This window comes from Lampris incognitus, chromosome 5, assembly GCF_029633865.1.
Source record: "Lampris incognitus isolate fLamInc1 chromosome 5, fLamInc1.hap2, whole genome shotgun sequence".
Taxonomy (NCBI): domain Eukaryota; kingdom Metazoa; phylum Chordata; class Actinopteri; order Lampriformes; family Lampridae; genus Lampris; species Lampris incognitus.
The window spans coordinates 68,444,933-68,469,429 of record NC_079215.1 but is presented as its reverse complement, the minus strand read 5'-3'; the positions used below and the strand labels follow the sequence as shown (position 1 = coordinate 68,469,429).

Below are 24,497 nucleotides of genomic sequence, written 5' to 3'. Positions count from 1 at the left end.
TGTGTTTGCTGGGACACCGCGTCGTGTTTCCGCCGGTGTGTGTTTCTGGGACACCGCGTCGTGTTTCCGCCGGTGTGTGTTTGTTGCGACACCGCGTCGTGTCGCCTCTACCTGATTATCACCGCTAGAGGGCAGCAGCGTCTTGGAGGCGCCTATATACCAAGCCTGTAGAAGAGAAGAGAGACGGAACGTTTTACAGACACAGCGTCGTGTTTCCGCCGGTGTGTGTTTGTTGCGACACCGCGTCGTGTCGCCTCTACCTGATTATCACCGCTAGAGGGCAGCAGCGTCTTGGAGGCGCCTATATACCAAGCCTGTAGAAGAGAAGAGAGACGGAACGTTTTACAGACACAGCGTCGTGTTTCCGCCGGTGTGTGTTTGTTGAGACACAGCGTCGTGTTTCCGCCGGTGTGTGTTTGCTGGGACACCGCGTCGTGTTTCCGCCGGTGTGTGTTTGTTGGGACACCGCGTCGTGTTTCCGCCGGTGTGTGTTTGTTGAGACACAGCGTCGTGTTTCCGCCGGTGTGTGTTTGCTGAGACACCGCGTCGTGTTTCCGCCGGTGTGTGTTTGTTGGGACACCGCGTCGTGTTTCCGCCGGTGTGTGTTTGTTGCGACACCGCGTCGTGTTTCCGCCGGTGTGTGTTTGTTGGGACACCGCGTCGTGTTTCCGCCGGTGTGTGTTTGTTGCGACACCGCGTCGTGTCGCCTCTACCTGATTATCACCGCTAGAGGGCAGCAGCGTCTTGGAGGCGCCTATATACCAAGCCTGTAGAAGAGAAGAGAGACGGAACGTTTTACAGACACAGCGTCGTGTTTCCGCCGGTGTGTGTTTGCTGAGGCACCGCGTCGTGTTTCCGCCGGTGTGTGTTTGTTGGGACACCGCGTCGTGTTTCCGCCGGTGTGTGTTTGCTGGGACACCGCGTCGTGTTTCCGCCGGTGTGTGTTTGCTGGGACACCGCGTCGTGTTTCCGCCGGTGTGTGTTTGTTGCGACACAGCGTCGTGTTTCCGCCGGTGTGTGTTTGTTGCTGGGACGCAGCGTCGTGTTTCCGCCGGTGTGTGTTTGTTTCTGGTCCCGTCATGCCGGTGTGGAGCGCGCTGAGCCCGTCCGACTGGACCCGGCTGGTCCATAAAGAGGTGGCGGTGACGGCGCACCACCAGCAGCGGCACCGCGGCTGGCTCTACACCGTGGACCCGGTGTCCGCCAGGTACACAACACAACACAACACAACACAACACAACTACACACGGACCACAAACCGGAAACACACGTCATAAACCATTTCAGCTAAAACCTCTTTCACAGTGAGACCTGATCAGCCGTCTAAAATGAAACTGTCCGACAAGTAAGTTAGTCCCGGAACCGGTCTGCATCCTCCTTACCTGCTGCTTTCATTAGCTGATGGCCTGCCGGTGTTTGTGTTGTCCTCGTGCTGCGTGTGTGGTCCTCTAGTGAGGCTGTGTGCACGTGGCTCAGCTCGTGCCTTTATTAAGGAAAGTTAATCACGTCTGTCAGGAGGGGCGCGCGCCAGAAGGGTACCAGCAAGAGTTAAAGGGAAGGTTTACAAGATGGTGGTGAGACCAGCTATGTTATATGGTTTGGAGACAGTGGCACTGATGAAAAGACAGGAGGTGGAGGAGCTGGAGGTGGCAGAGATGAAGATGATAAGATTTTCACTGGGAGTGATGAAGAAGGACAGGATTAGGAAGGAGTATATTAGAGGGACAGCTCAGGTTGGACGGTTTGGAGACAAAGCAAGAGAGACAAGATGGAGATGGTTTGGACATGTGTGGAGGAGAGATGCTGGGTATACTGGGAGAAGGATGCTGAATATGGAGCTGCCAGGGAAGAGGAGAAGAGGAAGGCCAAAGAGGAGGCTTATGGAGGTGGTGAGGGAGGACATGCAGGTGGCTGGTGTGACAGAGGAAGATGCAGAGGACAGGAAGAGATGGAAACGGATGATCCGCTGTGGCGCCCCCTAACGGGAGCAGCCGAAAGTAGTAGTAGTAGTGTAGTAAGAATGTGGTGCCAGTGAGCTAATAAAATGCAGATATGACAGTGTTCAGTGTTGCTAGGCGATAAGAGTGTTCTGGTGTGATGCCAGTGAGCAAATAAAATGCAGATATGACAGTGTTCAGTGTTGCTAGGCGATAAGAATGTTCCGGTGTGATGCCAGTGAGCTAATAAAATGCAGATATGACAGTGTTCAGTGTTGCTAGGCGATAAGAGTGTTCTGGTGTGATGCCAGTGAGCAAATAAAATGCAGATATAACAGTGTTCAGTGTTGCTAGGCGGTAAGAGTGTTCTGGTGTGATGCCAGTGAGCAAATAAAATGCAGATATAACAGTGTTCAGTGTTGCTAGGCGATAAGAATGTTCCGGTGTGATGCCAGTGAGCTAATAAAATGCAGATATGACAGTATTCAGTGTTGCTAGGCGATAAGAGTGTTCCAGTGTGATGCCAGTGAGCTAATAAAATGCAGATATGACAGTATTCAGTGTTGCTAGGCGATAAGAGTGTTCCAGTGTGATGCCAGTGAGCTAATAAAATGCAGATATGACAGTATTCAGTGTTGCTAGGCGATAAGAGTGTTCCAGTGTGATGCCAGTGAGCTAATAAAATGCAGATATGACAGTATTCAGTGTTGCTAGGTGATAAGAGTGTTCTGGTGTGATGCCAGTGAGCTAGTAAAATGCAGATATGACAGTATTCAGTGTTGCTAGGCGATAAGAGTGTTCCAGTGTGATGCCAGTGAGCAAATAAAATGCAGATATAACAGTATTCAGTGTTGCTAGGCGATAAGAGTGTTCCGGTGTGATGCCAGTGAGCTAATAAAATGCAGATATGACAGTATTCAGTGTTGCTAGGTGATAAGAGTGTTCCAGTGTGATGCCAGTGAGCTAATAAAATGCAGATATGACAGTATTCAGTGTTGCTAGGTGATAAGAGTGTTCCAGTGTGATGCCAGTGAGCTAATAAAATGCAGATATGACAGTGTTCAGTGTTGCTAGGCGATAAGAGTGTTCCGGTGTGATGCCAGTGAGCTAATAAAATGCAGATTGTGAGGATGAATATTTTCGCATGTAGCCACACCAGTTCTCCAGGTAGCTAGTACTTCGGTTCCTGGGACATACAACGTAAAGAGTACAACTCCCAGGACAGATATTGCAGTATGAAAAGCTGTGTAGGACCAAATACATGAAGTACTACTTGGGGACATAACGTGTACACTTCCCTCAGCTTTGTGCATCAAAGCAAAACTGGAACATGCCAAATAAATGGTTTTAAGCGGTTTCAACATAGATAACATTCTGGATCACAGACAGCATGGGGCTTGCACAGGGTCTGAGACCAAGGCAGCCAGTCTGTCCCTTGTGGTTCCCAGAGCTCTTCTCTGCTAGGGGCTCCCGGGGAGGTTGGGGGGGGGGGGGTCAAGGATGGCCTGTGCAACATCTGCACCTGGCTCCAGCACGTCCTCATCACCCAGACAACGTTGTGTGGCAAGTCACAGGATGCAGTAACCAGAGGTGCAAGTGTGAGTTTAACCTCCAAGGCTCGGGAAAAGGGTAGACCTCCATCTGGTCTCCAAAGCCCTTTCCACTGTGCTGCGCCCCCTGGAGTGATCATAATTGAAGTGCCCCTGTATGTGTCCATACATGTGGGCTCCTTGTGAGGAAGGTGTGATTAGGGATATTGGTGTGTCCAAACGGGGATCGCCACCATCACCCAGAAGGGTGTGACCCATGGGAGGTAGCGTCTTGCCCTAGAAAAGCTACTGTTCTTCTTCCTGATGCTTGTGTCATGAGCCACCCTGGGTAGCCAACAGATAGCAAGGCGTCTTCCACTGGAATCCCAAATTACCTGCATGTTTATTGAAACGAGTCCTTTGTCATTCAAATAGTATTCGGTGTTGTGTGTGGGGGGGTGGAGGTGGGGGTGGGGGTTGATCCTGATGTGACAGCAGCATCTATTGCACCCACAACGTTGTTGAAGGCGGGGCTTCCTGATAGCTGGACAAGTCCTTGCCCAACCGCATGAAGCTCCCCTTCCTGTGGGAAACAGATGGCTCACTTTAGGTTGGTGTTGTGCAACTTTGTGGATGACGTGGTGGACTGTGGATTTTGGCACATTGAAGACCACTGGATCCAGCCTGATAGGAGGACAGTCTATGAGCCAGCCATTAAATGTAGGTCAGGACCTCCAGCTGGTTACCCCAGCTACGGTCCTGTTCTCTCTGTAGGAGCCTCTGCAAGCCATGCTTGGCTCCTCTACCGAGGCAGAAGTCCTGCCTCAGCTCGGTCTCAACGTCGAGCCACAAGCGCAGGACGGTGGGCATGTTGTGACTCAGCTTGCAGTATGACGCTGGATGACCGTTCTGGAACAGGAAACAAGTTCACACAATTTAGCCTGAACTGGAAGGACTTTTACTTGGTGACACTGCAGGAAATGTGGCATTTCCCCATCTCCCAAACCAAACACGTCAACAGCAACATACAGCACATGTGTACGGTGTTCTGTCCTGTCAGACCTGCATGCACACACATCATCACACAGTCAACACACAAATCAGTAAAGGGTCGTTTATTTGACATTACGTCTGTACCACAAATTGTTGCTCCAACATCAACGTCAGTCCCCAAGCCACTATACTAGGTAGCTAGCATGTTGGGTAGCTAGGCTAACGACAACAAAACTTGTTTGCAGGCTACCCTACATACCTAAAGCTGATCCACTAGCATTACTAGGTGTTGAAGACATCTTGTTTTCCTTACCTTTCTCCGATTTGCCGTTGACAACCGCAAAAGGATGCCTATAGGCCACGCAGGCGACATCGCCACAGCTGAGGACGCCATCGCGGGGTCGAAATGTCCAAACCCGTTGTGCCTGTTTACGTAAACGTCATCAGTGACTACTGATGAACTGTCAGGGTTGTCCCATTTCATAGGGGAAGAGTTCATCCACTAGCCCTTGTAGCTCTGCTCCGAGGGGCACTTGGAAAAGAGGGGTAGGGGTAAAAATAAGAAAAGGGACTGGGCCCTGGTCCCTGGTCCCGGATGTATTTTTCTTCATCCCTCTTGAACTTATCTGCTTAATGATGGGCTCGAGTTTCTTCAACTCGCTAGTAAACTTCTTCAAAAGGGGTTTTAAGTGTTGCTCACATGACCCATCGACGCTCCACGGCCCAGTGGTTAGCGCTGTTGCCTCACAGCCAGAAGGTCCTGGGCTCGAACCCCAGGCTGTCCCAGGTCTTGTCTGTGTGGAGTTTGCGTGTTCTCCCTGTGTCTAAGTGGGTTTCCTCCGGGTGCTCCTGTTTCCGCCCACCATCAAAAAGACAGGCATGTTAGGGTTAATACTACTGCCTGTGCCCCTGAGCAAGGCAATAGGAAGAAATAACTGGAGTCGGTCCCCGGGTGCTGCACGGCGGCTGCCCGCTGCTCCTAGCTACACAGCTAAGATGGGTTACATGCAGAGAGAGGATTTCATTTGCACATATGTACAGAATGACTGGTGAAGAGTATTCTGTTGTGTTCTTCTAAATCCTGGAGTGGCTCCTTCAGAGTGGCTCGGTCTGTCTTGGCCTCTTCAGTCAGCAGCAGGACCAGGTCCACGGAGCGCTTGTTCAGTCTACAGTCCCATTTCTTCTTAAAAGCTGCATCCTCGCAGCTGAAGGAGGGGAATTTAGCAGTATGTAATCCCCTGGGAATAATGCCCCCTCCCCAGTAGGTGGACAGCGAGATGATTTGCCAGTGCAGTGGGAGGTCTCTTCCCACACTTGTCCCAGGTTCCTAATAATGTCCATCCAAGTCTGTTTTAGGAGAAAAGTAATTGTGTCATAACGCAGTGATTCTGACACTATAATGCTGTTCCCTTGCTCTCTGGAGTATCAAAATGCTTGTTTAGAAAAAAATACATCCACATATATATCTATATATATATCTATATATACATCTATATATACATCTATATATATATCTATATATACATCTATATATACATCTATATATACATCTATATATATATCTATATATATCTATATACATCTATATATACATCTGTATATACATCTATATATATCTATATATACATCTATATATACATCTATATATATCTATATATACATCTATATCTATATATACATCTATATATATCTATATATATCTATATATACATCTATATATATGTAAACGCAAGGTGCTCTTTTGAGTTCAAGAGCGCCTTGCGTTTACTTGGAGTTTACTACTTTACAACTGTGAGCAGCTGGTATGTTTTCCTTATGGTTTTCATCTGACTTGGGCTCTCCATTCCTATCAGGACTGTTGGAAGTGGCTGGATTGTATTTGGGGATTAAGGCCGTGAATATTCTGTAGGATTATTTGAGGGGGAAGGTTTTGTTATACCACTTGTGGTTTGGCTAGGTGTCAAAATCAATCCTAGCAAGCTAGACAAACTGTTTGGATTACAGTTATATCTGGTATTTCTCTTACCTCCAGTAGAAATCACTGATTACAGTGGTGACACGTTACTCGCCCAGGAAAACTGGTAATATATTCCCTGTGGTGGCTGGAAAAGTAGGGAATACCACGAACCTCAGTGTTTTACTACTGAACCTCCATCTGACGGTCCGGCTCATTTTTTATTCATTGGATCCTTAAATGTCTTTGTTTCCTTCCACAGTGTAGTCTTGGTGAACTTCCAGGAGGCGGGCGGGGCGCTGGTCACGGTGGTTATGGGTCACGCTGTGGAGGAAGTGGAGGTCCTGCAGGAAGGGGACAGCGCCATGGCAGCGTGTCTCAACGCCATCTTCCTCCCCTCCAAGGCACAGTCCTTCAGCACCGAGGAGCTGCGGCAGCGGAAGCGGAGCCTCCGACAGTGGCTGGAGAAGAACCGTGTCCCTGTGGAGGAGGTCGGGGAGGTGCTACGGGTCGCTAACGTATTAACGGTTAGCCCACCGTACGGCGTCGAGGACTGCAGCAGCCCCAACGAGATCATCCTAGCCAGAGTTCAGGGTTTGATGGAGAGTAACCCCAAGGTGGACGGCGGGCAGCAGGACACCTGACCGACACCCAGACCGCCTCCATGTTTCACCACAAGGGCAGGAAACCTTGGGGAACAATGGCTGAGTATTGCCTGCAGTTACCCGACCAACACGCCCGTTGACCTCTTCTGCCCCCTGCTGGCCTGGCTGCAGAGACCAGCAGCTCTTTAAACAAACTGGTTCCCACTATGAGTGCCTTTACTGGTTAAGTTTGACTTTTCACAGCGTTTGCAGACTGAAGGACGTAAGTGTTCCAGTTCCTTTGAGATGGAGGAGCCGACTGGCCGACGTCAGACAGCGTGAAGCGTTGTGTATTTGCTGTAAACTACTGTGACACTAAATGAGAATAAAAATGTTTTGCAACTTGTTTTAAATTGTCCAGCTGACTTGGAGGAAAGTTAAGATACGATCCTGAAGTTCAGCGTCTTTTCTTACCTTGCTGTCGTAGCTGAACCCAAGTCCTAGTTGTTTGTATCTGTGGAGGGTCTTCTGTTAGCTTGGTCTGTCGTGTCTGTAACTTAAACTTGGCAACAACGACGTCATTTCGAAACGTGCCGATTAGCTGTTGTCTTAAAGACGAACCCGCGACCATTTTAGTGAGTTTGCTGACGTCTTCAGGACACAAACCATGTAGGGGTTAAAACGAGGCAGTAGTAACGGCTCTGTTAGTGCTGTCTGTCTGTCAGTCAGTGCCGATAAATTATTATTTTTATCTGCAGCTGTGTTTATCCTGCTATGCTTACACTACACCACAGAGCACCAGCCTGCTATGTTTCTAACCTGGAGACGTCAGCACACTCACTCAGCTAGTCCAGAGTTCAGTTACTCTTTAAACACACCAGTGACAGCTCTGCACCTCGTTAATGGCTGTGGAATTGTTGCCCCTGAAATGGAAAAGATTCTAGTTATTACTGCAGCGTATCCCCAGACAATCATCAGATACTCAACAATTCAACACGTCACACAAATCCAACCTGAAAGCAGGAACTGGCCTGCTGGTGTAACGTTTGGGTGGGATGAAAACCTGCCGTCAGGTAAATCTCCACGACCGCTGCCTTGGAAAATGAAACGTAGGTTTTTAATTCGGGATTCAGTTTAAAAGCAAATCTACCGCTGTAATCTCCCCGACTCACAAGAGGTGGAAAGGTCTTTGTCATTAATTCTACACGAGCTTTGTCACTAATTTACTTCCAGTACAACAATTCGGTGCCTTCATAAGAGCAGCTGTGCTTGTGACAGGGATCTAAACTGAGCATTATTCTCTAAGTAATATCATTATGACTGTCAGCTAGTGGGGGCGGCACAGTGGCGCCCAGCATGGTTGTCTCACAGCAAGAAGGTCCTGGGTTCGAGCCTGGGGTAGTCCAACCTTGGGGGTGGTCCCGGCTCGTCCTCTGTGTGGAGTTTGCATATCCTCCCCATGTCTGCGCTGGTTTCCTCCAGGTGCTCCGGTTTCCTCCCACAGTCCAAAGACATGTAGGTCAGGTGACTCAGCTGTACTAAACTGTCCCTAGGTGTGAATGTGTGTGTGAGAGTCGGCCCTGTGATGGCCCGGCGGTCTGTCCAGGGTGTCTCCCCGCCTGCTGCCCAGTGGCTGCTGGGATAGGCTCCAGCATCCCCGCCACCCTGAGAAAAGGATAAGCGGTTTGGATGATGGATGTCAACTAGTAGCCAGTCAGCTGGTGGTATCCTGTCATGTAGAGTCCTGTGTGTGCAGGTTTCCATTCCAACGTGGTCATCCGATTTCCCTGGTTAACCAGACTAGCCGGTATAAATGCGACAGCGTAGTGCTGGTTGGGAAATGGGCATACACAGGACTCCACATGGCACATAGTTGGAGACCACCGATACAGAATATGTAGTTGTATGTATAAAAATAGAACCAGTGGTGTAAAAACCAGGTCCAGGAAGTAAATGTGAATGTGCATCGACCGTGTACTAAAGTAGCTGATACTGATCCATACCAGTCCTCAGTGACGTATGGGAAGCTGATCTCAGCTGGTCTAGTACACTTCTTCATGACTGGAGCACACGGTTAGGACTCCTACTTTCTGGACCTGGTTTTTATACCTTAGAACTACAGTTGTGTTTCATCAAACTGTCCATCCATCCATCCATTATCCGAACTGCTTACCCTGCTCCCAGGGAGGGTCGTGGGCATGCTGGAGCCTATCCCAGCAGTTACTGGGCGGCAGGTGGGGAGACACCCTGCACAGGCTGCCAGACCATCACGGGGCTGAAAGGAAATGGTCCCTGGGTGGGCACGAACCACCAACCTGTCGGTTAGCAGCCGAATGCACTAATTGTGCCACAGAGACAAGATGTAAGAAGTAACTCATCAAAACGTCAGATCTGAAAACGGCAAGTTCATTTGTCCACATGGGAAGCCCTGTGAGGTGACAAACAGGTTGATCCAGCTTCCTGGAGTGTTTGGGGGCATGTGGGGTCTGTATTGTTCCAATCAAAACTGGGAGTTTCAGCTTTTGTTCTGCTTGTCCAAACAGAAACTGATTAACACGGTGTTCGCCATTTGTTGAGTATGTCACATTTTGTACGTCATACATGTTGCAACGTCCGTGATCCGGAATGTGTTCAGTATTCCTGGACCCGTCTGGTACGGTTCTGAACTTGGTGTTCGTCAACAGATAGTCAGTGTTGAGACACAAGCAGAGGAGAGACACGTTCTCATCTGGTCAGGTTAGAAACCAGACACCGAGTCCGTCTGGCTGCTGTACAGGGGTTAGAAATCTTACCCAGGAAGGGCCGGTGTGGGTGGGGGTTTTTGCTCCAACCAAGCAGCTACACACCTGATCCCACTAATCCACCAGTGGAGTCCTTGCTGAGGAACTTGATTAGGAGACACAGGATGACCTGGCGGCCTGTCCAGGGTGTGTCCCCGCCTGCAGCATCCCCGCCACCCTGAGAGCAGGATGAGCGGTTAAAATAATGGATGGATGGATGGATGGAGGTGTGTAACTGCTTGGTTGGAACAAAGACCTTCACCCACACCGGCCCTTTAGGGGTAAGACTGCTCACCCCCGGTAGAGACTAAACGGACTGTGAGACCAGAGAGGTGTCTCACCACACACCACAGTGGTCTAACAGAGACAGCACCAGGGTCTGGACCAGCAGGGACGGCTGCATAACCTTGGCTGAAGTCTCGTTAGTCTTAGCCTGGTCTAAAGCCTCCTACAGACTGGGGGATTTTAGCAGTACTACAAGTTTACTGCAAGCCACACTGTGTGATGTGGATCTAATAAACTCGGGGACGACATCCAGTGTGTTGTGTGTAGACTGCACAGTGACAACACTACTGAATCACAGGCCACGGCACAAGTCCATAACAACGGCATCAGCGTGGGTCATCAAGCTACACCGCTGGTGGAGCAACATGACGCCAAGCAGGAATCGAGTCCTTTCAATAGTCATCGCAGCTGGTTTTGTCGCTGGTTTTGCTGCTGGTTTTGTTGATGCCAACAGTGTGTTTGTGTTTAGCGCCAGCAGAGATTGTGCGTGGCGTTGATCAGTGCATCATGTCGTGCTGACGTAGTAGACGTAGGTGGTGGCAGCAGTCACATTGTGAGATGGTCGTCCTACATTTCTGACCCTGTCAGACTTTTGTCCCAGCTCGTCTTCGGTCACAAGACCGTAATAACGGCCGTGCTTGAACCTGTGTCCCAGTGCGACAACGTAGGACCAGCGGTTTAGAGCCACGACCAAAGAAATCCCCACGTTTAGTCATCCTTCATCTGAGACGGCCCACGTGTATGGTTGGGACTGTTTCCTGAGTAGATATTAAGCCCAACTTGTTGATAGTCATGAGAGTTGGCTTTCTCTGGAAGGTGCCGTCTGATAGTTTGGATGTCCAGCAGGAAGGAGAGACAGCCCAAGTGTTTCATAATGACTCTTCAGGTGTGAAACTGGACCTGAGCTGAGGTCTGGTTGATACCAGCAGAAACATGATAGGACTGTACAGTAAAACCAGATCCAACACAGACCAGCTGGTTGCTGCGGGTTGATTTCATTTCAGTCTCCAAACGTCAGCAATAGAGAAGCGACTGACTTGGATTTAGTGATGACTGTGTACCAGTACTGACAGGGATGAGCCGGTATCAGCTGTGCTGATCCGACAGCATTGAAACCGTCTTGGTCAAACATGAAAACAGAGTCCTGCATTCTCTTCTCCATTCAGCCCAGAAGGCAGAAACACTTTATTCCCTTGTTTCAAGAAGGCAATCATCTTTTTTACATGTTGATTGGCCAAACAGAGAGAGGATCAGCATTGAAAAGCACTAACATTTGTCTGTTCTGAAAAGAAGTACCTCTTTGGTGTGGGAAGGTACCTGAAGCCGTGCCCCTGGCAGAACATGCTAACGATGTGAGAAACAAGTCACGCCCACCTCACGAGGCGGTCTGGATCCCACCACGTTCGGCACCGTGTGTCAGCGACTTCAGGTCTGGGCTTGAAGGTCAGAAGTCAGCGAGAGAAGTTCTGACAACCTCAGATTGAAATAGACAGACATACAGACAGATGGACCTACAGACAGACAGACAGACATCTGTAATAGTCTCTTCTGGATGTGACACAATCATCTTTCATACATTGGTTTTTTTTCCATATAAGGGCACATGATTATTTTTTTTTGACCAGTCTATGTGGCATCACAACCTTCTGATTGGGTGGTTGTTGTGTTTCTTTTTTCTTTTTCAAACATACAATGTTTTTTCCTGGTCCAACAGGCTGTAGTGTAACCTCCTTTGGGCTCCGCCCACCCCTCCAGACTGTCCAATCAGAGCCCTGCGCTGACTCTAGGAGGGGTTGGAGTTCTCCAGTAGTGTGGCTTGGGGGGCATGGCCCACTGACTCCCTCTTGTAGGTTTTGGGAGGCAGTTTGGGGACTCCGCCCTCAAGACCGCTGTGGCGGGGGGGCACGGGCGGGCCGGTGGCACCCGGAGGGAGGGGCTCGTAGTCCGAGAGGAGGAGGGGTGGAGGAGGTGGAGAGGGGAGGAGTTTGCGGGGCCCCGGCGAAGGGGAGGGGGTGGGAGCAGGAGGTGGGGTGAGGGGGCAGGGGGAGGAGGGTGGGGGGAAGAATGCCTGGCCCAAGGGGCAGCGGGTACGGCCCTGTGGGGGGGGCAGGAGGTGCAGTGGGGAGCTGAAGACGTCCGGCGTTCTGAGGGGCTCCCGGGGGGGCAGGGAGGGGGGACTCTCTGGCGGAGGCTCTGACAGGGAGGAGGAGCGGGGAGGCGAGCGGGGGGGTTGGAGCTTTGGCTGGCGGGGTGGGATGGCGGGGGGGCTGTCCAGGTGCTTCGACATCATCTACAGAGAAAGAGAGAGATGGTCCACATTTATCTAGAGGTAAAGTTACAATCGTGAAGATCTGCATGTAAAATATCTTTTTATTACCCCGCCAGGTGGGAGCCTGGAGGGGAAAATAAAATACCCACCAGGAGGTATTACCCCCGCCAGGTGGGAGCCTGGAGGGGATGATAAAATACCCACCAGGAGGTATTACCCCACCAGGTGGGAGCCTGGAGGGGATGATAAAATACCCACCAGGAGGTATTACCCCCGCTAGGTGGGAGCCTGGAGGGGAAAATAAAATACCCACCAGGAGGTATTACCCCCGCCAGGTGGGAGCCTGGAGGGGATGATAAAATACCCACCAGGAGGTATTACCCCCGCCAGGTGGGAGCCTGGAGAGGATGATAAAATACCCACCAGGAGGTATTACCCCCGCCAGGTGGGAGCCTGGAGGGGAAGATAAAATACCCACCAGGAGGTATTACCCCACCAGGTGGGAGCCTGGAGGGGAAGATAAAATACCCACCAGGAGGTATTACCCCCGCCAGGTGGGAGCCTGGAGGGGAAGATAAAATACCCACCAGGAGGTATTACCCCCACCAGGTGGGAGCCTGGAGGGGAAGATAAAATACCCACCAGGAGGTATTACCCCCGCCTGGTGGGAGCCTGGAGGGGAAGATAAAATACCCACCAGGAGGTATTACCCCCACCAGGTGGGAGCCTGGAGGGGAAGATAAAATACCCACCAGGAGGTATTACCCCACCAGGTGGGAGCCTGGAGGGGAAGATAAAATACCCACCACCTGGAGGGGATGATAAAATACCCACCACCTGGAGGGGATGATAAAATACCCACCAGGAGGTATTACCCCCGCCAGGTGGGAGCCTAGGGGGGGATGATAAAATACCCACCAGGAGGTATTACCCCACCAGGTGGGAGCCTGGAGGGGATGATAAAATACCCACCAGGAGGTATTACCCCACCAGGTGGGAGCCTGGAGGGGAAGATAAAATACCCACCAGGAGGTATTACCCCCGCCAGGTGGGAGCCTGGAGGGGATGATAAAATACCCACCAGGAGGTATTACCCCCGCCAGGTGGGAGCCTGGAGGGGAAGATAAAATACCCACCAGGAGGTATTACCCCCACCAGGTGGGAGCCTGGAGGGGAAGATAAAATACCCACCAGGAGGTATTACCCCCGCCAGGTGGGACTCTGGAGGGGAAGATAAAATACCCACCAGGAGGTATTACCCCCACCAGGTGGGAGCCTGGAGGGGAAGATAAAATACCCACCAGGAGGTATTACCCCCACCAGGTGGGAGCCTGGAGGGGAAGATAAAATACCCACCAGGAGGTATTACCCCACCAGGTGGGAGCCTGGAGGGGAAGATAAAATACCCACCAGGAGGTATTACCCCCGCCAGGTGGGAGCCTAGGGGGGGATGATAAAATACCCACCAGGAGGTATTACCCCACCAGGTGGGAGCCTGGAGGGGATGATAAAATACCCACCAGGAGGTATTACCCCACCAGGTGGGAGCCTAGGGGGGGATGATAAAATACCCACCAGGAGGTATTACCCCCACCAGGTGGGAGCCTGGAGGGGAAGATAAAATACCCACCAGGAGATATTACCCCCACCAGGTGGGAGCCTGGAGGGGAAGATAAAATACCCACCAGGAGGTATTACCCCCACCAGGTGGGAGCCTGGAGGGGAAGATAAAATACCCACCAGGAGGTATTACCCCACCAGGTGGGAGCCTGGAGGGGAAGATAAAATACCCACCAGGAGGTATTACCCCACCAGGTGGGAGCCTAGGGGGGGATGATAAAATACCCACCAGGAGGTATTACCCCACCAGGTGGGAGCCTGGAGGGGATGATAAAATACCCACCAGGAGGTATTACCCCCACCAGGTGGGAGCCTGGAGGGGAAGATAAAATACCCACCAGGAGGTATTACCCCCGCCAGGTGGGAGCCTGGAGGGGAAGATAAAATACCCACCAGGAGGTATTACCCCGCCAGGTGGGAGCCTGGAGGGGAAGATAAAATACCCACCAGGAGGTATTACCCCGCCAGGTGGGAGCCTGGAGAGGATGATAAAATACCCACCAGGAAGTATTACCCCCACCAGATGGGAGCCTGGAGAGGATGATACCCCCGCCAGGTGGGAGCCTAGGGGGGATTATACGTTTGGTCGTGTGTTTGTGTGTATCTGTCTGCAGCTACTCTTGCCGACTACTGGACCTCCATCCATCATCCATCATCCAAACCACTTCTCCTGCTCTCAGGGCGGCGGGGATGCTGGAGCCCTGAGCCCAGCAGCCATCGGGTGGCAGGCGAGGAGACACCCTGGACAGGCCACCAGGCCATCACAGGGCCCACACACACACACACTGGGGTTATGCTTATTATGAACTGACGGCAGACACTACTCGTGGTAATACGATAGTAAAGATAACGTTCCAGAAGCAACCTGTGCTGCTATCTGATGGGTGGTGATCAGGTGACCAGGCTTACAGCGGTTTCCTCATATGCAGCTCAGGAAGACATCAGGACCAGCCTACAACATTTGTGCACAGCATGACTGTGTGATCAAGAACCGCTTGTGGTTGTTGCACTGATTCACAACCTTTGAAAAGGTTTGTTCTCGCTACCGCCGCTCCCTCTCTTCACTCCCTCTCTAGCTCGCTCGACCAACGCTGCTCTCTGTCGCTGCCTGATCTGAGTCAGTCGTAGATGTGAGTCCTGCATGCGCACGGTTTGCTAGATTGGGCAGCGACAAGTCTTGAATGTAAACCAGAAATCAATCACAAGTCAGCAAGTCATTGACAGCACAAGAGAAGTGGAGCAAGACTGGACGAACCAAATGCATGTATTTTTCTTTAGGCCTTTTGTGCCTTTATTCAATAGCGATAGTCGAGAGAGACAGGAAAGGCAGAGGAGAGAGAGGGGATGACGTGCAGCAAAGGGCCCGGGCCGGATTCGAACCCGGGCTGCTGCTGCGGTAAGGACTCAGCCTTATGTGGTACCACCCTACCAGGTGAGCCACCGGGGCGCCCCCTGCCTCATAATTTTCGTGCAGTGGTTCACAACCTTTGAAAAACCTGTTTTATACCACAACTGAGTGCTAACTGCTCAGCTGGTTTCTTGCCTCTGTCCGAGCACCGGAGAAGGGCAGATACCCCTGGTGGAGACCTGCACTCCACCGAGTGCTGGGGGTTTCACAGACCAGTCGACTAGCCGACTGGTCTGTCCCCCTGAAAGCTTTTACTCAAATACATTTAAATACCCGCCCCTCCATGTTTAAACCCCACCTAGTGTCCTCCTGAAAGCTTTCACTTTTACTCAAATACATTTAAATACCCGCCCCTCCATGTTTAAACCCCACTAGTGTCCTCCTAAAAGCTTTTACTTTACTCAGATCACTTTTAATTACCCCCCTCCATGTTTAAACCCCACCTAGTGTCCTCCTGAAAGCTTTTACTTTTACTCAAATAAATTTAAATACCCCCCCTCCATGTTGAAAACCCACCTAGTGTCCTCCTAAAAGCTTTTAATATTACTCAAATACATTCAAATACCCCCCTCCATGTTTAAACCCCACCTAGTGTCCACCTGAAAGCTTTTACTTTTACTCAAATAAATTTAAATACCCCCCTCCATGTTTAAAACCCACCTAGTGTCCTCCTAAAAGCTTTTAATATTACTCAGATCAGTTTTAAATACCCCCCTTCATGTTTAAACCCCACCTAGTGTCCTCCTGAAAGCTTTTACTTTTACTCAAATAAATTTAAATACCCACCCCTCCATGTTTAAAACCCACTAGTGTCCTCCTAAAAGCCTTTACTTTACTCAGATCACTTTTAATTACCCCCCTCCATGTTTAAAACCCACCTAGTGTCCTGCTAAGTCTTTACTTTTACTCAAACACATTTAAATACCCCCCTCCATGTTTAAAACCCACCTAGTGTCCTCCTAAAAGCTTTTAATATTACTCAGATCAGTTTTAAATACCCCCCTTCATGTTTAAACCCCACCTAGTGTCCTCCTAAAAGCTTTTAATCTTACCCAAATAAATGTTAATACCCACTCTCCATGTTTAAAACCCACCTTGTGTCCTCCTAAAAGCTTCTAATCTTACTCAAATACATTTAAATACTCACCCCTCCATGTTTAAAACCCACTAGTGTCCTCCTAAAAGCCTTTACTTTTACTCAGATCAGTTTTAAATACCCCCCTTCATGTTTAAACCCCACCTAGTGGCCTCCTAAAAGCTTTTAATCTTACGCAAATACATTTTAAATACCCACCCCTCCGTGTTTAAAACCCACATAGTATGCTCCTAAAAGCCTTTACTTTTACTCAAATAAATTTTAAATACACACTCCTCCGTGTTTAACATCTACACTAACCATTTACGTAGGTTAAATTGTGCTCGGCAAGCCTCATCCACCTGTCGTAGCGTGTCTTATGATGTCGGAAACAACCCACAGCTGGCAGCACAGCTGTATTTTATACCGGTATCCTCAATGGGAAGGGACCCATATTCAGTCATTTAACCTGTAACCTTATGATGTCAAACTCCTCATGAGAGGCTAGCTAGCCAGCTGCTAATCTGTGTCCTTCCACACACTGGAAATGTGAATGCTTCTTCTTCTTCTTCTTTTTTTTTGGGGGGGGGGGTTTCCCCCTTTTTCTCCCCAGTTGTATCTGGCCAATTAGCCCATTGGCTGCTCCACCCCCTATGCTGATCCGGGAAGGGCTGCAGGCTACCACTCTACCAAGCCGTCCCGGTCTCTGCTCCACCCTCTCTGCTGATCCGGGGAGGGCTGCAGACCACCACATGCCTCCTCCCATACATGTGGAGTCACCAGCCGCTTCTTTTCACCCGACAGTGAGGAGTTTCACCAGGGGGAGGTAGTGCATGGGGGGATCACGCTATTCCCCCCAGTTCCCCCTACCACCCCGAACAGGCACCCTGACCGACCAGAGGAGGCACTAGTGCAGCGACCAGGAGACATACCCACATCTGGCTTCCCACCCACAGACACGGCCAAGGGGATTCAAACCAGCGATCCCCGTGTTGGTGAGCAACAGAATAGACCGCCACGCCACCCAGACGCCTGAATGCTTCTTTTAGGCGACACGGTTTAATTTACACAATGTAGGACAAAAGGACCAGACAAATATGTACTGTACTGAACATTAAATTTAAGAGAATTTAAGGCTTTTCAGCAGCTGCCGTCACCATGACAACCACGGATGCACTCGGCTGAAAATCACCAGAACACGGTCACTAGTTAAATCCAAACAGCTGCAAGGAAGCAGTTGCATTGTCACTGCAGTCAAACGGTGTCTCCAGTTCAGACAAACATGCTGGGGGTTTAGACCAATCAGATTAGGGCTCATTTGAGAACAGCGTCTCAGAGCCAATTGAGGACTGCTACCCCAGGCTGGTCCCACCTACATTAGTTAACCCTTTACTGGTTCTATTTGAGATCTTTTTGACGAGGATTGATCGTCGTTATTGGGTGAATAAAATATGACGTATCTCCCACGATTAATGGCCTGCTTCTTGGGAGTAGTTGATGCAGCAGCCGTGAACGCCCTACTGAGTGGACTCTTCTAGTTCTTTCTGTCTCTGGTGTATTTAAGACATAATTAAAACATGAATGTCCAAATCCTGCAGAATAAAGCAGTACCTGATGTGAACAGTTAGTGTCTGGTCTCTGACAGGAAAAATGATTGGGTGTATTGTGTTTTACACAACAACACTGCTGACTTATTCATTATGAATGGAGCTCAAATAACATTTTACCAACTCCTACACAAGAGACACCGATAAAACAAGACCGGGACATTCAGGGTTGGTATTGGTATATATGTTAAAAAAAAAAAAACAGCTGCTGAGGATGCACTCTTGTAGTTCTTAAATGTGTTTTTGTCTTTGTGTTGCAGTGCTGTGGGGTGGGGGAAACAGCATATCGTTTCACTTCATGTGCGCAAGTACAGGAGTTGAAACAACAAAGTGTTCCTGATTCCTGACAAGCCAGTGCATTCTTAGTGCCGGTCCCAAGCCCGGATAAATGGGGAGGGTTGCGTCAGGAAGGGCATCTGGTGTAAAATCTTTGCCAAATCAAATATGCGGATCATAAATAAGATTTCCATACCGGATCGGTCGAGGCCCGGGTTACCAACGACCGCCACCAGTACTGTTAACCAGCAGGGTGCCGGTGGAAACTATGCTACTGTTGGGTGAAGGAGAAGGAGAGGGGGAAGTCATGTCCAGAGGCAGTGGGAGAGGAGGAAGGGTAGGAATGTGGAGGTGAGAGTCGGAACTTTGAATGTTGGCACTATGGCTGGTAAAGGGAGAGAGCTGGCTGATATGATGGAGAGAAGAAAGGTAGGCATACTGTGTGTGCAAGAGACCAGGTGGAAGGGGAGTAAGGCCAGGAGTATCGGAGGAAGGTTCAAACTCTTCTACCATAGTGTGAATGGGAGGAGAAATGGGGTAGGGGTAATTCTGAAGGAAGAGTAAGACAAGAGTGTGCTGGAGGTGAAGAGAGTGTCAGACAGAGTGATGAGTATGAAGCTGGAAACCGAAGGTGTATTGCTGAATGTTATCAGTGCATATGCCCGCAAGTTGGGTGTGAGACGGACAAAAAAGAAGAATTCTGGAGTCAGTTGGATGACGTGGTGGAGAGGGTACCCAAGGAGGAGAGAGTGGTGATTGGAGTGGACTTCAATGGGCATGTTGGTGAAGGGAACAGAGGTGATGAGGAGGTGATGGGTAGGTATGGTGTCAAGCAGAGAAATGTGGAAGGACAGATGGTGGTGGATTTTGTGGAAAAGATGGAAATGGCGGCCGCTCTGGTGGCCGAGCGGAATAAACCGCCGTAGCTAGGCAGCATCGGATGGTGGTCTGTAGGATGACTTTGGAGACAAAGAAGAGGAAGCGAGTGAAGGCAGAGCCGAAGAACAAATAGTGGAAGTTGAAGAAGGAAGACTGTCGTGGGGAGTTCAAGGAGGAGGTAAGACAGGCACTGGGTGGCAGTGAAGAGTTTCCGGATGGCTGGACAGCCACTGCAGAAATAATGAGGGAAACAGCTGATGTGTCATCAGGACAGACGAAGAAAGACAAGGAGACTTGGTGGTGGAATGAGGAAGTACAGCAAAGTATACAGAGGAAGAGGTTGGCAAAGAAATGGGATAGTCAGAGAGATTAAGAAAGTAGACAGGAGTACAAGGTGACGCAGCGTAAAGTGAAGACAGAGGTGGCAAAGGTAAAGGAAAGGGCGTATGGTGAGTTGTATGACAGGTTAGACGCTAAGGAAGGAGAAAAGGACTTGTACCGATTGGCTAGACAGAGGGACCGAGCTGGGAAGGATGTGCAGCAGGTTAGGGCGATCAAGGATAGAGATGGATGGAAATGTGCTGACAGGCGAGGAGAGTGTGCTGAGAAGGTGGAAGGAGTACTTTGAGGGGCTAATGAATGAAGAAAATGAGAGAGAGAGAAGGTTGGATGGTGTGGGGATAGTGAATCAGGAAGTGCGGTGGATTAGCAAGGAGGAAGTGAGGGCAGCTATGAAGAGGATGAAGAGTGGAAAGGCAGTTGGTCCTGATGACATACCTGTGGAGGCATGGAGGTGTTTAGGAGAGATGGCAGTGGAGTTTCTAACTAGATTGTTTAACACAATCTTGGAAAGTGAGAGGATGCCTGAGGAGTGGAGAAGAAGCATACTGGTACCGATTTTCAAGAACAAGGGTGATGTGCAGAACTGTAGCAACTACAGAGGTATAAAGTTGATCAGCCACAGCATGAAGATATGGGCAAGAGTAATAGAAGCTAGGTTAAGAGGAGGAGAGGTGATGATCAGCGAGCAGCAGTATGGTTTCATGTCATGAAAGAGCACCACAGATGTGGTGTTTGCTTTGAGAATGTTGATGGAGAAGTATAGAGGAGGTCAGAAGGAGTTACATTGTGTCTTTGTAGATTTAGAGAAAGCATATGACAGTGTGCCGAGAGAGGAGGTGTGGTATTGTATGAGCAAGGCTCAGTGTTTTCAGTTTTTATTTTTCAAAGGCATCCAGCATGCCGAATTTCGCTACAAGAGGACACTATTACATAACCTCACATGAAAAGGAACAACTTTTGGATCCTTGGAAACAAAATCTGGGTGAAAATCAATTTAAAAATCTGGGTATTTTTCGGTAAAAACCGAAAACACCAAGCCTTGTGTATGAGGAAGTCGGCAGTTGCAGACAAGTATGTAGGAGTGGTGCAGGATATGTATGAGGGCAGTGTGACAGTGGTGAGGTGTGCGGTTGGAATGACAGATGGGTTCAAGGTGGAGGTGGGATTACATCAAGGATCGGCTCTGAGCCCTTTCTTGTTTGCAATGGTGATAGACAAGCTGATGGACGAGATCAGGCAGGAGTCTCCATGGACGATGATGTTTGCGGATGACATTGTGATCTGTAGCGAGAGTAGAGTGCAGGTTGAGGAGAGCCTGGAGAGGTGGAGGTATGCACTGGAGAGAAGAGGAATGAAAGTCAGTAGGAGCAAGATGGAATACCTATGTGTGAATGAGAGGGAGGACAGTGGAATGGTGAGGATGCAAGGAGTAGAGGTGACGAAGGTGTATGAGTTTAAATACTTGGGGTCAATTGTCCAAAGTAACGGGGCGTGAAGACGAGAGTGCAGGCAGGGTGGAGTGGGAGGAGAAGAGTGTCAGGAGTGATGTGTGACAGAAGGGTACCAGCAAGAGTTAAAGGGAAGGTTTACAAGATGGTAGTGAGACCAGCTATGTTGTATGGTTTGGAGACAGTGGCACTGATGAAAAGACAGGAGGAGGAGCTGGAGGTGGCAGAGATGAAGATGATAAGATTTTCACTGGGAGTGATGAAGAAGGACAGGATTAGGAACGAGTATATTAGAGGGACAGCTCAGGTTGGACGGTCTGGAGACAAAGCAAGAGAGACAAGATGGAGATGGTTTGGACATGTGTGGAGGAGAGATGCTGGGTATACTGGGAGAAGGATGCTGAATATGGAGCTGCCAGGGAAGAGGAGAAGAGGAAGGCCAAAGAGGAGGTTTATGGATGTGGTGAGGGAGGACATGCAGGTGGCTGGTGTGACAGAGGAAGATGCAGAGGACAGGAAGAGATGGAAACGGATGATCCGCTGTGGCGCCCCCTAACGGGAGCAGCCGAAAGTAGTAGTAGTAGTAGTAGTAGTAGTAGTAGTATTGGTATATATAAAAAAACGCTTGTATGCGCCCTATGCATTGTGTTTGTGCACTGCCTCTTGACATCTATGTCCTATCGGACTTGAACCTAGTTTTTTGGCACTGACTTGCGTTGTGTCCTGCCTAGAAGCTTGCTTGTGTTGTGTTAACTCTCAGATGTACGTGGCTTTGGAGAAAAGCATCTGCTACATGACAGTGTAACATTGTAAGTTGATCAACTAACCTACAGAACCTACCAAACATTACATGTCAATTATCCATGATACCCGACAGTCTTTAAACCCAAAACTAAACGGGGATCAGTGGATGTGAGTGGGTTTGATTACGGACCTTGGAGGGGGAGGACTCAGCAGGGGCAGACTCGGGTCGTCTGCGGGGCGGAACCGGAGGGGGGACTGGGGTGTCTTCCGAAGTCCGACTGAAACTCACCATGGAAGAGACAGACGACGACCCTGAGAACCAACAACACCCGGTTACAAGCCAACACCACAGGCTGTGGTACTGCATGGATTATGACAGTACACAGAACATTACACAGAAATGTTGTAAGATATCAGTCCATACTGATATCAGAGAGCATACATTTTATGGACTATGAATGTACACAGAAACTGTACAGTTTATGAAGTAACATATATAACAAACATTTTGGAATGGTATGTGGCAATACATACAGATATCATATGGTACACAATGTACATACTGTGTTGTGACCTCTGACCCTACAGCTAAATGTCCTCAGCTTTTGTTGTACAACAGTAGAGTGTAACAGAATAGAATACAGTCCAGTAATATTGTATGGTATAGTATAGTTATAAATATACTGTAGTATCCTAGTATAGTGATATAGTATTGTTTTAAATTATAGTAATATTGTATTATACTATAGTACAATATAGTATAGTTGCTCAGTATGGTACTGTATCAAACAGTATTTTAATATACTAGTATAGTATTGTACAATATGATGGTACTGTAGTACACTAGAGTGGTATAGTAGTTTACAGTATAGTGAATGATGTTGTAGTACAGTGTTATAGAATAATAAGGTATTGGAAAACAAAGATACATATGAGTACAAGTGCAGTAAAATAACACCGAGGCGGATACTGAACGATACCCCAGTGGACAAACTTTCCATTACAAACACATCAGCATTCATCTCAGCCTCTGGCGGCCACCAGACAGGCGCTCGGTCACCATGGACCATGAGCGGGTGTGGAAACTGGACTGGGCGGATAAGGGTTGTGTTCAGGTTAGTTAGCTGGTGGAGGAAGTGAGTCTACTCTAACAGCAGCCATTGTTCTGATCCCATCTGTCAGTATGACGGGCAGGTCAGGTTCATGTGTGACGGGCAGCTGGCGGGGCCAGCCTGTGGTATCTAGCTGGATGAAGCCTGGTTGGTGGAGACAGGTGGACTGGTAGTTAGTGAGGCACTCGGTTGGTTAGTGAGCTAGACAGACGGGTGTAGTCAGCTGGACACTGGAGGTGTATTGGTGGGAACGTGGTGATACGATACATATCACGATACAGGGGTTACGACTCAATGTATCGCGATATATTGTGATACTGTAAGAAAGGTGATATATTGTGATACTGTAAGAAAGGTGATATATTGTGATACTGTAAGAAAGGTGATATATTGTGATACTGTAAGAAAGGTGATATATTGCGATACTGTAAGAAAGGTGATATATTGCGATACTGTAAGAAAGGTGATATATTGTGACTTCATAGGCCTGTGTTCTTTGTACTTAAGCTACTTCCTGTCTCAGTTTACGCTGTTGGGTTGGAGTGGAAGAGTTAAATGGCTGAAGATAGATTACAACACTGCTGTCTGGTGGTCATGAGGTTACACACAACACAACATGTTTGTCACGAACCTTTACATGTAAACAATTACAAATGGATACAGTAGTCTTGAGAATCAATACAGTATCACAAAAGATAATATCGCGATACTCGAGTGTATCGATATTTTCTTACACCCCTACTGGACAGACTAGTTGCTAGCTAGTTAAACTTCTGGTGAGTCAGTCAGAGTCAGAAGGTGAATGGTTGGTTTGTCATGCTAACGGTTTGTCAGACAGACAGACAGACAGACAGACAGACAGACAGACAGACAGACAGACAGACAGACAGACAGACACATAGTATAACATATTATTGTACAGTATAGTGTGTATTAGTATGGAATGACATGAGCATAGTAGAGTATAATAAATATAGTATTAGCATAATATAGTACAGATAATATTAGTGCTGGTATTAGTGTTGAGCTATAAGACAGATGGGGATGTGGCTGGTGATGAGATGGTGTACTGAGGCTCAGAGGGATCATACTAACGTGGGCCGTGAGGGAGGGAGACCGCAGCAAAGATACTGTCGCTGGCTGTGGAACAGAGAGGAGGAGAGAGGAAGAGGAGGGCATAAGGAGAGGAGGAGCAAGTGGGAGAGATAAGGAGGAGAAGAGAGATAAGGAGGAGAGGAGAGAGGAGGAGGAGAGGAGAGAGGAGGAGGAGAGGAGAGGAGGTTGTGGTTGGAGGTCTGGAGGCGTGACACAGGGAAGACGGTTCAATTTCCATTAGTTCATCCTTCTCATGTGGGTTCTCAACCAATAGTCTGCAGGCGTTCACTCCAACCAAACACAACAGCCAAGTAGCTGATGTCCCCTCAGCCCCACCAGTAGCTGGGCTCATCCGTGACATGAACAGTTGTGATGAAGAGCTGCAGGCTCGTGGCTGGACAGACTACTGCTCCATGAAGATTTGTGTGAGCATGTCTAAATGTGTCTGAGCGTGTGACACCTTCAGAAAGATCTGATGACCAAAGAGGTTCGAGAAAAGATCATAGCAGAGAGAGACTGTTGTCATCTGCTGTGGCCAATGATTGTTCACAGTAGTGTCA

General features: G+C 49.0%; 2 protein-coding genes across 2 annotated transcripts in view; one reads left to right on the top strand and one right to left on the bottom strand.

Annotated features, from left to right (window-relative positions):
- The first annotated feature begins 949 nt into the window (after positions 1-949).
- gemin6 (gem (nuclear organelle) associated protein 6) lies at positions 950-7,394 on the top strand. The gene is made up of 2 exons (XM_056280959.1): positions 950-1,207; positions 6,676-7,394. The coding sequence occupies exons 1-2, from the start codon at positions 1,080-1,082 to the stop codon at positions 7,055-7,057; spliced, it is 510 nt and encodes a 169-aa protein (XP_056136934.1). The 5' UTR covers positions 950-1,079; the 3' UTR covers positions 7,058-7,394.
- Positions 7,395-11,219: 3,825 nt separating this feature from the next.
- Positions 11,220-24,497, bottom strand: part of LOC130112639 (son of sevenless homolog 1-like) — a 97,232-nt gene continuing 83,954 nt past the window's right edge. The window contains exons 21-22 of the mRNA XM_056280090.1: positions 21,921-22,042; positions 11,220-12,352 (exon numbers count right to left, since the gene is read on the bottom strand). Coding sequence (XP_056136065.1) covers positions 11,846-12,352; positions 21,921-22,042 — 629 coding nt within the window. The 3' untranslated portion in view covers positions 11,220-11,845. The remainder of the gene's footprint in view (positions 12,353-21,920; positions 22,043-24,497) is intronic.

Bases quoted from the DNA above. Each gene is read 5' to 3' on its own strand.
- gemin6 (XM_056280959.1), top strand. From the start codon at position 1,080: ATGCCGGTGTGGAGCGCGCTGAGCCCGTCCGACTGGACCCGGCTGGTC. The intron at 1,208-6,675 runs GTACACAACACA...TTCCTTCCACAG, and splicing joins GTGGACCCGGTGTCCGCCAG to TGTAGTCTTGGTGAACTTCC.